Source organism: Cuculus canorus, chromosome 5, assembly GCF_017976375.1.
Source record: "Cuculus canorus isolate bCucCan1 chromosome 5, bCucCan1.pri, whole genome shotgun sequence".
Lineage (NCBI taxonomy): Eukaryota > Metazoa > Chordata > Aves > Cuculiformes > Cuculidae > Cuculus > Cuculus canorus.
In genome coordinates, this window is record NC_071405.1 from 65299053 (window position 1) to 65311319 (window position 12267).

At 39.6% G+C, this 12267-nt stretch overlaps 1 protein-coding gene across 1 annotated transcript in view; it reads right to left on the reverse strand.

Annotated features, from left to right (window-relative positions):
• The window catches only part of BAZ1A (bromodomain adjacent to zinc finger domain 1A), a 64706-nt gene that overhangs the window by 2207 nt on the left and 50232 nt on the right, over positions 1-12267 (reverse strand). The window contains exons 22-26 of the mRNA XM_054067782.1: positions 5399-5646; positions 5064-5290; positions 3333-3817; positions 2075-2220; positions 97-184 (exon numbers count right to left, since the gene is read on the reverse strand). Of these exons, the coding sequence (XP_053923757.1) occupies positions 97-184; positions 2075-2220; positions 3333-3817; positions 5064-5290; positions 5399-5646 (1194 nt within the window). The remainder of the gene's footprint in view (positions 1-96; positions 185-2074; positions 2221-3332; positions 3818-5063; positions 5291-5398; positions 5647-12267) is intronic.

Consider the following 12267-nt stretch of genomic DNA (forward strand, 5'->3'; position numbering starts at 1 on the left):
CAAGCTTTCAAATCCTCTAACATAGCTCCATTTTAGCACAAGAACTTATTTTAAGGAGAACAGGCTTCAATACATCTTTCAATAAATGATACTTACATGCTAACTTATATTCACATTTATTCACCTTTTCACGTATTATATTTAAGGCAATAGGTTTTTTGATGATATCATAGTAGTCTGGTACCTTTAGACAAAAATAAAGAATTATTCATGGACAAACAAATAGAAGCTTAAAATTCCATCTATGTAAAAAAACTAAGCAAACTGTTAATTAGCAGAATTTATTATTTTTTTTAATATATAAACAGAGGAGTCCCAGACAACTGCCTCCACTTGCTGAACTGAATATTAGGTTTCAGGTATTGTTTTTCCAATTTTTATATCATTAAAGTAGCAGACCACAACAAACATTAGCCAGCAATTCAATGAATAAATCTAATCTTAAATACCCTGTGAACAACCGTAAGGAAATTGCATGAGCAGATAAGCATTACGGTGTTCCAGCTACTCCCATCTGTCCAGTGAAAAAACAATTTCCAAGATTTGAAAGTTTTTCATTTTCCTGTAACATATTACAATATTAAAAGCTCCGTAATCATGAGTAATGACTATTCTTACTCCACTACTCTTTGCCGTCTTTCAAGAGAAATTAAATCCTGAGATTCCATTTAGTTGTGTTGCAGAGAAGGTAGCGAACCTCTCTGCAGCAAGAAGGACGCAGTATGGAAGCACCAGAGACAAAGAGCCAATCCGAACAGTGTCTATGAGGGAAAAGGGACGAGAGGAAAAGGACTGCCCAACCCTTTAGGCCACTGATCATTGGGATCACAGAATTTGAATTCCAGGTAAACACCAAGCTTTAGGATGACTTTCACTCACAAAGTGGGGTGGGGGTGAAATAAAAAGATTTTATTTTTTTTGTTACAAGAAAAGATACCCGACAGGCACCATCGTAGGTTTTAAAACCAGGTTCTTGGTTATCGTTTGTAACTTTACTGTATCAACTGCAACCTACAACTGAACCTACAGAAAGGACTGGTAGAGAAATAGAATTAGATTGACACGTTTTTCTTTCTTTTTCCCTTCAGGAACGCTGTTTACATAAGTACTAAGAAGAAAGGTAACTTTTCTCTTTCTGACTTGCTGTGCAGTGATCATTTCAGTGTATTCTTGACATTGTCTCAAATGCAGCAAAAATTTTAACCCAAAACTATCTATCATGATGAAGAAAACCTCAGGTACAAGTTTTTCTTTTCGAACTACACACAGATTATCCCTTAGTGACTGATTCGGGCAAACTGGAATGCACTTAATTCTAGCACTTTCTTTTCAGGATCAACAGTAAGTTGAATTATCCATCCCTCCTTAAGAAGCTCCCTTGCATTCACCAGATTCTTGCACTTCCCAGTGTAATTCCTGTACTCCAGTGGGCAGACATGAGTGTCTGTTTCATTCAAAATTCCTCTCCTCCTCTGCACTTACAACTTTCATTCACGTTTGTACATCATTCTTTTTGCCCAGATATATTAATCCTTCCAGCTAGCTCTGACTCTGAATTCAGAGTTTTAAGTCTTCATGTAACAGCTATCACTGCTATTTTAGGAAAAAAAAAGCACTTAAGCGCTGAGCTAAGAAACGATCTTGTTACTGCACTACAGTTAACATCAGAGTGAAGTTGTTCCTACCTGGTTATCTTATTTACTGCGGGTTTTTCTGCATAATATTTTCAAAATACCTTTGCATAAATCGAAGATTTATTCAACTAATTAATTAATGACCATAAGCTTACTTTTAGCAGGCCTGTGATCTATTTGTGGTTATGCGTTTTTTTGTTGCTTTTTTTACTTCCCCCAAATCAAAGCATTTCACATTTTTACATGCCTGATGGCAAGCATAAATAACACTTTGCCAGTAACATGTCAATTCGAAAAGTTATTTCTGGCACCAAATATTTGAGCTGAAATGCAAGAGTTGTTCTGAATCCCACTGCTGTTTGAGCAACGCTATAAATCCTAAGTTTTACTGTCAGCAAACAGGATACTCAAACATTATAATTTCCTCTACAGTTGGTTACCTGGATTTTGGAAACCAGTTTCATGAAAGGCCAGCTGTCATCATGTCGTACCAGTTCCACTACGAGTTGTTCAAAAGCTGAGAGTTCATGGACTCCCCCTTGACGTCCTGAACTTCTCCTGTTCAATGACGCTTGAGGAGATGATTCTGAAAAAGAAACCAACACCCCACGGGTGAAAATAAAAAACAGACAAGCATAACAACAAAAAAACCAAGAACACACACAAAACAACCCCTCACATTATTCTTGGGCACTAAAACTGTAATTTCAGGCCACAACTCATGTCATTTGGTTTCAGGTATTGACTATACGACAGCCTTGTTATTAACCACTGTATGTCTCTCTTGCAGTAAAAAAAATGCTAAGTCCCAGAAATTCGCTGGGTTCCCCATCCGCTCTCCTTCATTACATTAATTTTGGAAAGGATTTTTTCCGCTGATTTCAAAATAATTTGTTAAACACTGAAAGAAAAGCCCTATTAGAGAAAAACACAATTAAGCTGCCTGCTCCTAACTTTTACTTCCACAAAACCTCTATTCAGAGTGGTTTTATCTGCTTTCAAGAGTAGTCAGCAGGGTGGTTAGTGAGTAAGCCCAGACACTCCCAATGGTGAAGGACCGAAATGGTGCAGAATACAACGCTGCCACACTGGAGCATAAGCTTTTTTACACTCGAGTCTCACACTGGGAGAAAAAAACCCCTTTTTGCTTTTAAAAGGTTATTGTAGCTTTCCAAGTATTTCCCTGCAATCAAGCACTTGGTATTGGCCTAACAAGCGAGGGCACTGTCAGCCCTATACTGATAGACAACATTTTTCTTCTGGTAGCATTTGTTTTACATTCGTATTCACAATTTCACTACCTTGCCTTCATCTGTGTTCTTCACTGTTTAATACAGCAAAATCATAAAAGCCATAACTAAACATTTGCATTTGCAATGTTTACTTATAAAGCTACGGCAGAAATATCACTTTCACACTTTCTACCCACTTATTAGCAATTACTCCACATTGTATGCAGATATGAAATTTCACATATGGATACGATAAATCGCCTATGGCAAATTAAGTATTTGTTCTTTGTATGACTGAGATTTTTTTTTAATGTTTCACTTCTGTTAGTGCAAAAGAAGGAACCGCTGTGTAGGAAGTGGTAAAAATGCCAACCGCCACCATTTCGAGTCCCCTTGCTCTATCACACCAATGTTTTAGCAAGGAAGACAATGTGGTTTTCGCTCCGGACAAATGCATTTCTCTAACCTGTGGATTGTCGTTTCCTGCCTCTTCTCTTGGGTTCAGTAACAGGAAGAGAAAGCTTTGAGGCAGAAACTGGGTACTTCCTAAGCCGTTCATTTGAGTCTGGAGTATCAATAATTCTAAATCCGAGAGAATTGGAAGGGCTGTTTTCCAGTGTGTTATCAGCACTCTTTCCTCCTCTTCGTCTTCTTCGAGGACTGAGTAATTCCACAAATACATCTGCTTGTAATGAACTTTGGCTCTGACGAGTGGTCCGGCTACTGAGTCTTAAAGAAGGCTCTGTCACCAATGGAGGGGTTGATCTTACATTTCTTAAACCTCTTCTGGTAACTTTAGGTGAAGGTTCAGTTTGCTTAAGTGTGTTTTGCTGACTCCGAGAAGCATATCTTGCCTGACGCTGGCAGTTCCGACTTGAAAATGGATTGTTGAGTTTGGCTGCTCTCATTTTTAATGGAAACTTGACCCGGGGTCTTCCTTGCTTTGATGGGCTAGAAAAAGTGAAGAATTATGTTTTATTCTATGCCAAAATTCCATTCTTCTCTTTTCCCTCAGTATTCTAATTCAGCATTGATAAAGCAAACTATTCAAGGTTGGACTAGTAAGCAGCTGGCTTTCAAGCTGATGTAGTCATCCAATTACCATTATCTTAAATACTACACTGAAGTCTCTTAACTAAATATTCCACGGACCACACACTTTATAAAGAAATGCTCAGAATTCTGGCCATCCTTGCACCTCGTACGATGTGTTGCATTAACTGCAGCACCAGCTCCAGCTATCAATTTCTTTAAATCTCTGTCTCTCAGCAACGGTTTTGAAACAACAGTATTAGCTACATTAACTACAGCTCTAAACCACCAAGCACAAAAGTTATGTTCTAGCCAGCGTTTATAAGTAATACGCAAAACTCTCCTACAGGAGAGGAGGAATATGCCAGAGACAAATTTATTTTTCAAGGAGATGCAAGTTCTCTCCAACTACTGAATCCCAAAGGACAGAGCAGCAAATAATCTTGCTTCAGTTAATTCAAAAGACTATACCAAAAAGAAGAAAAAGACACAGAGATCGGGAAAGTTTCCTTCAAAATTTACGTTCTTGGAACACAGATCAAATTCATCACTTGACCGAAATTATCACATTGGATTATTTAGTTGTTTAAGAGTTTCTGGTTGGTTGGTTGGTTTGGGGGGGGAGGGCAGAGGGGTACGAGTTTGGTTTGGGCTTTTCTGTTGTTGGCTTGTTTTTTGGGTTTTTTTGTTGTTTTTTTTTTTTTTAAACAACTACTACAGAAGATCTCAAGTCGTCCCAATGTCACACACCTGTCAATGGATAACCTTGAGTTTCGGTACTTACTGTATGCATCCAGTCCCCCAAAATTCAAAATTGGATAAAAACAACTCCAGTTTTTCTCCAGAAAATCCTTACTGTTTGACACTCTCTCCACTTTACATTCAAACAGTAGTTGTACAGAACTGCAGTTCTGATGGCCACCTCTCACCCACACATCCGAGGCTGGAATTTTCATCCTGAAAAGTGAGTCTAAGTCCAGTAGACCTAACTTTTGTTAATATTAAACCCATCAGTAAGAGCCAAATTCACAACAAGCTGCCGTTTCCTAAACAAACATGTTTTTCAGAATGGATTTTTAAGACATGCGCTTATGTAAACAATTACTCCACCTAATAATCAAGATGTCATTTCAATAGGAAACCATTTTAATTGATGTTTATTTACCTTATCTCATCTTCCTCTTGAGATTCATCCTCCTCGACTTGCTCTTCTTCATAGTGCTCTTCCTCACTTTGTCCCATTTCACCATAGTGTGCCTCTTCTCCTCCTTCCCTCAGCCGCTCAGCAGCCTCTTCATCACTTTCCACAGAAGGTCTCTGTCTGGAGGAGAGGCGTCTAGAGCGCTGTTTCGGTCGACACTCTGGACAAAACCAGTCTCCGTCAGGAATGACCTAGAAACAGAAGAAAAGGAAAAAAGAAAACATTAGCAAGATGCAATTAAGTCGTAAGAACTACCCAAGTTCTGTGCATGAAGGAAGCACTTCTTTTTCCTCAGATACCTTGAGCTTGGGCCTGATACAGTAAGTATGATAGCCTCGATCGCAGCCATCGCACAGCACCATGCTTTCTGCATCGCCTTTCTTTCGACATACTTTACAGCGAGCATTGAGGATGGATTTTGACCAGATGACACTTCGATCCAGCGTAGACAGGTGAAGGAAGACTTGGGACAAGCTGGTAGAAGAAAGAAGCGACTCTCTCCAGCGATCCAAAACTGTTTTATAGGATCGTCCACCGTCACTGGCATCTTCCATTAGGAAGAAGGAAGAAGGAGAAAAGAAAAAGTAGGATGATCAAACTCCTTTTTCAAGCATCGAGGTTGTTCTAGACTATGAGGTCAGGCTCTGACTTCCAAACAGACAGCAGTAGTAAAATCGAATACTATTATAACCTTTGTCTTGGATACTACTATAACCTTTGTCTTGGATACTACTATAACTTTTGTATTATCTTTTTAATACCTGAATAGTTCCTCCTTAAGCTTTCAAGCCCCTGAAGCCATAAGATTTTACTCTTCAATACCAACTGAACTTAGGATTTGCAAACACATAGGACATGTTAACCTGGAAACCTAATAATTTGATTCGATCTATAAAGTATAAATGAAGATTACTGAAGATTAAGAAAGAAAACAAAACAAACCACTCCCAATTTACTTGCCTGTGTATGTATTTTGAAATCCCAAAATATTTTCATTTAAAAAAGCACCTGGCATTAAACAGACTTCACCGGCAAAAACCAGCTCTTCTCACCTGCATTTGCTCCTGCCCCAGTATATTCTAGCAGACAATCTCTCGGCCTTTTCCCCACGCCTCAATGCCTTTATCCCTGCCCTGCGCTCCACCTTCACAAGAACCTGCAAGTCTGTGTGGTTAACCAGACCGGGCGACTGGCCTGGTTGAGATGTAACTGTTCGCTTTATATTCTATAAGCACTGCGGCACCACGAATCGGCAGCACACAGCCAGTGGCGATTCGTACCTCCTGGATAAAATGCCACCTTGCCTGCTGCATGAGTTGCAGTGGGCACAGGGATGGCCTAAGATCCACCCAACTGCCAAATAATCTCTTCTCAGCAATAGGAAGAGAAAATATCTAACAACAAATGAAACGAAAAGAACAAAAACAAGACTAATTGCTCTCCTCCCAAGGCTCTCCTCCCTTCTGCTTTCTCATCAACTGGCTGCTAGGATTTGCCTAATCTTGCATACATTTGCATTAGCAGCAGCACAAGAAAAGTGATAGGAGAAGTCAGAGGATAAACAGGCAACACAGCTTCATAAATAAAATATAGCCACTCCTGAACTGCAAGTATACAAATCTGGATTTCCTAAAATTTCGTATTACTTTGTCCTCAGGTTTCCTGTCTCAATTTCAGACTTACAAAGGACAGTGGACGAGGCCCTTTTCACAGCACTGCAGTGCATCTATCAAGGCATTTTTTTAAATTCAGTAAGAAGAAAATTAAAACCACTTGTCAGGACACTAGACTAACGCAAGACCCACTTCAGTTCTGCTGCAGATTTCTACTATAACTCAGGAAAAGGCACTTTACCTTAGACGTGTGTCTATATATATAGCTCGGGAAGCATTTCTTTTGCTGACAATGGCAACTTGAGCATTATTACTTTTTTTTTTTTGGTGGTCATTTTTAGCCTGGATTGGTTCACCAATATAGTTCATCACACAACACAACAAATATTTGCACTGCAAAACTGCAGTTGCAATATAGATATCGAAATTACTGACCACAATCTGCTTCAGCATGTCCTGCTGCTGAACGGAACACACCAAACAATACCTGCTGGTTTGGATCTCAATTTGTAAAATAAGAATAACACTTTTTTTCTTCCATCCATCATCTCTCTCATTTATATTGTTAACTTGGGAGGGAGAAACAGCCTCTTCCTTTGTGTCTGAGCAGCTCTACATCGCACAGTGGGATACCTTTCTGTCAGCTAAGCCCTCCAAGCCTCGCTACAATGCAAATGAAGTTGTTTGACAGATCTATGCACTCATCTATCAATAGCTAATTGAGTTCAGGGAAGGGTTTTCCATTTTAGTATTTCTAGAAAGAATATGCAATTGCACAATGCTGCGAAGCTATAAAAAAAAGCAGGCGTATTAAAAGGAGGGGGCAGGGAGAGAGGATTATGTGAACATGCAGATTTCTGCCCTAAAGTGATAAAAAGAAAATATAGTTCTTTATCTCTGGTTACAGAAACCTTTAAAAAAATATATTTTTTTTTTTTTTAAAAAACCTTTGAGCTGTATTTGTTTTACTGGTCATGTTTCAACCTTTGCCTTCAATATCACAGTACCGTCAATGTAAGGAACTGGCTACAAAATTACTCAAGTAAAAAAAATCTGATAAAATACTTAATATTTTCTAATTCCTAGCAATACAAGTAACATTTAAAATTTACCATCTCTCTGACTAGTCTTGTCTCCCACTCTCTTCCTCTTTCTACACCTTTTGTGGTTCCTTTCCTCTTCTGGATTACCTAACATTAAATTCATAAAAAGTTATTTGAAATATCTTATTGAAGCATGGCTTCATGGATTACCTTTCAATTAATTTTTATAATCCTTACTTTGTAGTCTAAAAATGTAACTGTAACAGTGGTTCCCAACATGTACACACGGAAAAAGGTAGGCAGGGAAGTGCGAAAGAATAATGTGCATGGAGTAATTGCACATCCCAGGATTTACTTCGACTGTCGTTACAATCAGAAGGCTTAAAGTGAAACCTATTAAACACACCCTCCCTTACCTTTCTGTCCATCTTCGGTACAAATGGCAATAGGAGCAGCTTCCTGACCACAGGTTTCTCTCTCGGCAGACAACTTGTTTGGTCTATGCTACCAGGGACCTCATGACAACTCAAAAACATAGCCAGTTTATGGGCAAGGTCCGCAAGGACCAAGAGAACTAGCTTATCCATCTATGCAAAATGAAGATATTCTTGTGCAGGAGCATTTTTCAGTATTAAAATGATGAAATTGCTCTCCAAGAAAGTAAAAGGCAGAGTAAACCTTGTCTGCGCCAAACGCAAGGTACCTTCTTCGACTGCCTTCTCTGAAGAGTAAAGAAAAATTTTTCATCGGAAAAAAAGACCACTTCCACCTTTGTGACCTCTGTTCATGAAATTCCGCAGGGAACTAACAAAAGCACAAGAACAAAGCATGCATTTTTGCTAATCCTATCCCAGTCCACTGCTGGAAGATGTTGGATGCTATTATAAGGAGGGCAATTATAAATAGAAAAGGAAACAACTTTTGTAGTACAGGAAACAAAAATAATCAAAATCTAGAAAGAAAGGAATGAAACAAAGACAAGCAAAAAGGATAGAAGAAGCTATATTTTTTTCCTCCTGCAAGAAGTGCACGGCACAAGTTAAAAAGGAAGTAACTTGTTCCCTGTATCAGTCACAAAGGTGCTCCCATGAATTAGAATCCTACCTTTTGTATGAAAATCTGGAGGACGCTTGATGACTGAAATCCTGAACAAGGTACAGTAAACAGTGGGTTTTCTTGTGGCTGCCTCACTATACTCCAGGGCAACCAAATCATTTCATCATTTTATACCTCAATTTTCACATCTATGTAATAGGAATGTTAAGACCTACTTCTCCACTGCAAAGGATTTTGAAACTTAAGTCAGAGTAATTTATACAAAAAGGAAGCAAAATCCACAATAAAAATTGCTTCTATTTCTTCCCGATCTAACACAGTTTTCAGGTGAAAAGTTGCACTTCGGAGTTTCCACCGAACAGCTATTTTTTTTTTTTTTTTAAATGGACTTTTTAAAGTCTTAACTCAGATTTTATACAGGAAAAACATGTTCTACAATCTGCAACTCCTTTTTGTGATTATCCCCAAACACGACCTTGAGCTGGACTGAATCAAGAAAACCCAAATTTTCATAGCTAATGTGTAATGAAAGAATTCCTAAAACGCAGGTCATAATTAAGAAATGTTAATTTCTTAATTCAATTCAAGTCACGTTACATTTAATCACCAGAAAACAGGAGACAAGCGCCCATCTAGCCACCCTAGGCAGACGGTGCCGTTTCTGGGGTTTCTAGATCTCCTTTTGCATTGCTATCTTCTGCGTCAGTCTTTTCTTGTTCTCTCACTTGAATATTTGGTATGCACTTCAACTCTAAACTTATCAGAATCACCAGCAAGGCTCTTGGCAACCTGATAGAGCCTCAGAACAAAACCGGAGCAGAGAGGAGCAGCTGGTCCTTTTATTGCTGTGCTGGGTCCCTTTGTCTGCTCTGCACCCTGGAGGCCACCAGGATAAACTTGCCAGTGACTGCACTGAATTTCACCGCGCTGTCTTTAGTACTAGAAGCTATAAATAGAGTGAAAAATGAAAATTGTGAAGTATGGCTCCATTCCGTAACAGGAACGGAGCATAGTGAAGTTGGGGGGGAAAAGAGAGAAAGGAAACTCCACAGTGAAGGCAAGAACTGAAATCATGACAAAGAAAGTATGTTCAGTTCATTTTGAAGCAGAAATGCAGGAGTAGGCTTTTTAACCAAAGTGGTCGCCTGTACTGCTACCAAAACAATTCCTAGCACTTGCTTGACTTCCAATGGTGCCACTTCTGGGGCAATTACACCAGCCCAGAAAGCTGTGTTTGTCAGATTTAACATCAGAAACATATATGCAGACATTTTGTCCAGGGAAGGGTTCCATTATATAGTCGGAGCAATGATAAAAAACCTCGTGTTAGAAAAAAGTGTGTATAGACACAATGATCTATGTAAGAACAAGCAAACAAACCCCAAAACCCTGTGTTTACAAACCAAAACCTGTTTTCTCTTAGGTTCCAGAGCAATGCCAGCCACTTCCTAGAGCGATCAATGAAAGAGGGCTTCACAGTTCTGAGAATAAGGCAGTTCCTGAGCAAGAAGCAGTATCGACCTTCTAATAAAGTTTAGCAACAGTAATAACACCTCCTTGTCAAGCTAAGTAGAGAACTTTTCTTTGCCTATTATACATAAGCAAGTCGCAAACTAAAAACCAGAACTTGCTGTGGCAGCATGCAAAGATATTGTTCCCAACTGGGGAGCTTAAGTAAATATAAGATTGTGCAAGTTTTACGCTGTCATTTTTTTAAGTATGTCTGAAAGACTGAAGAGTTACATCCAGAAAGGGCTGCATCCAGAACTGCTGCTTGACCTCTAAAGTGCCAGAGTTTGCTGTACGCCTCTTAAAACACACATGGGTTTCCTTGGTATTTGCAGTTGCGCCTTCTGGTCACATTCAGAAGTTCCCAAATCAGAGCACTTTTCGTATAACTGCCCAGAGGTCACAAAATTTAGCAGCAAATGGGTGTGTTTCAAGTTTTCTTTACTACAGAGGGACCCAAAGCTGCAACTTCAGGAGCTCTCTAGTGAAAGAACTAAAATCTTGCATTCCTTCAGACTCGCCTTCCGCTAAAAGCAGCCCATTATGCAACCAAAACCATGAGATGCTGGGCACCAAAGGTAAAGCAAGGAAGAAGAAACTTGACACTGTTCCTTAATGGTTCTGGCAGTAAAACCGAAGCAGAGGAGACCTGGGATCCTTTGTGCTCCCTCAGCACAGGTTATTCTATGCATTACTGTAATCTTACAGCAGTACCATTTCGCAGAGCAGAAGAGATAACAGTCACAGTACAGTAAACAAACCTATGAAATCTAAGACATGCAAAGCACATAAGATCGCTTTCCCTATATACTTTCTTTGTCACATAGTATAAAGCTTATATAGGAGAACAAGATTCCCAAATTAAAAAAAAACTCACCATCATTCAAAAAACATGAACTCTCATTAGATTATGGCAGAGTTGGCACCGCTGCAAAAAGACACAGGAGGATTGCCAAAAAAAACTTTATCTCCAATACCTCAGGGACACTTTTCTTCTTTTAGTCCTTTTACTCTAACTGCAGATGCCCAGCCTACGGCCATAACCTATTAACAGCCACGTCCTTCCCCTTCAGGGCACACTGTAGTAAACTTAACAGCTGTCAGCAAGATGCTGTTGCCAAAGCACTCTCAGAAAGAGTTTGGAAATGGAGGCATATACTGCACAATGCATTTACAACCTGCACACGCAGAATAACTACGACAAACGCGAGATGTACTTGTCAATTAACTCTCCCACACGCATGTTGTAAATCTAGTGGTACAGCAGGAAATACGCCGTATCATGCCTGGCTTGGAAATGGCAGACATACTCGAGCTGACAAAATACTTAACCAAGTAAAGCTTTTAAGCAGCTGAGGTTTTAAGTACTCCTATGCTCTCCCCTTTCATCTCCACCGTTTGCTGCATCTCCCTCTTCTAGCGGTCATCACACTGATAACAAAAGCTTGTGAGAGGGAACCTGAGTCAGAGTCTTTGGCATAAATCTAGCTCAAACTCATCTTCAGCGGCAACTGATATCCAGACACCAGACTATGCAGGAGCAGCCAAGATGCAGAAACAGTTTTAGGTCAACTGTGCCATGGGGCACTAACATCTAGCGTTAATGCACCAAAATCTACATTTTCATCTTAAACTACTGCAGCAAAACCTGCAAGAGCCTATTTTTTTTTTTTCCATTCTCCTCTGATAAGGACTGTATACTAATTCAACAGGACTTGTAGCAGCTCCTGTTCTGGAGGATCTCTGGTATGTGCTGTGCTGGTAAATCACGTGGCACATTTGCAGGTGAGAAGTAAAGACATCCCTTCAAGCACAGTGCACAGCTCATTCACAGCACAGCATCCGGAAGGGAAGCCTGGCCCAAACAGCTGCTTTGGGATGGATAACCCGCCTCTACACACTTCTCCCATACAAAATACCAGTTTTGAAGTGCGAAAGTATCTTAAG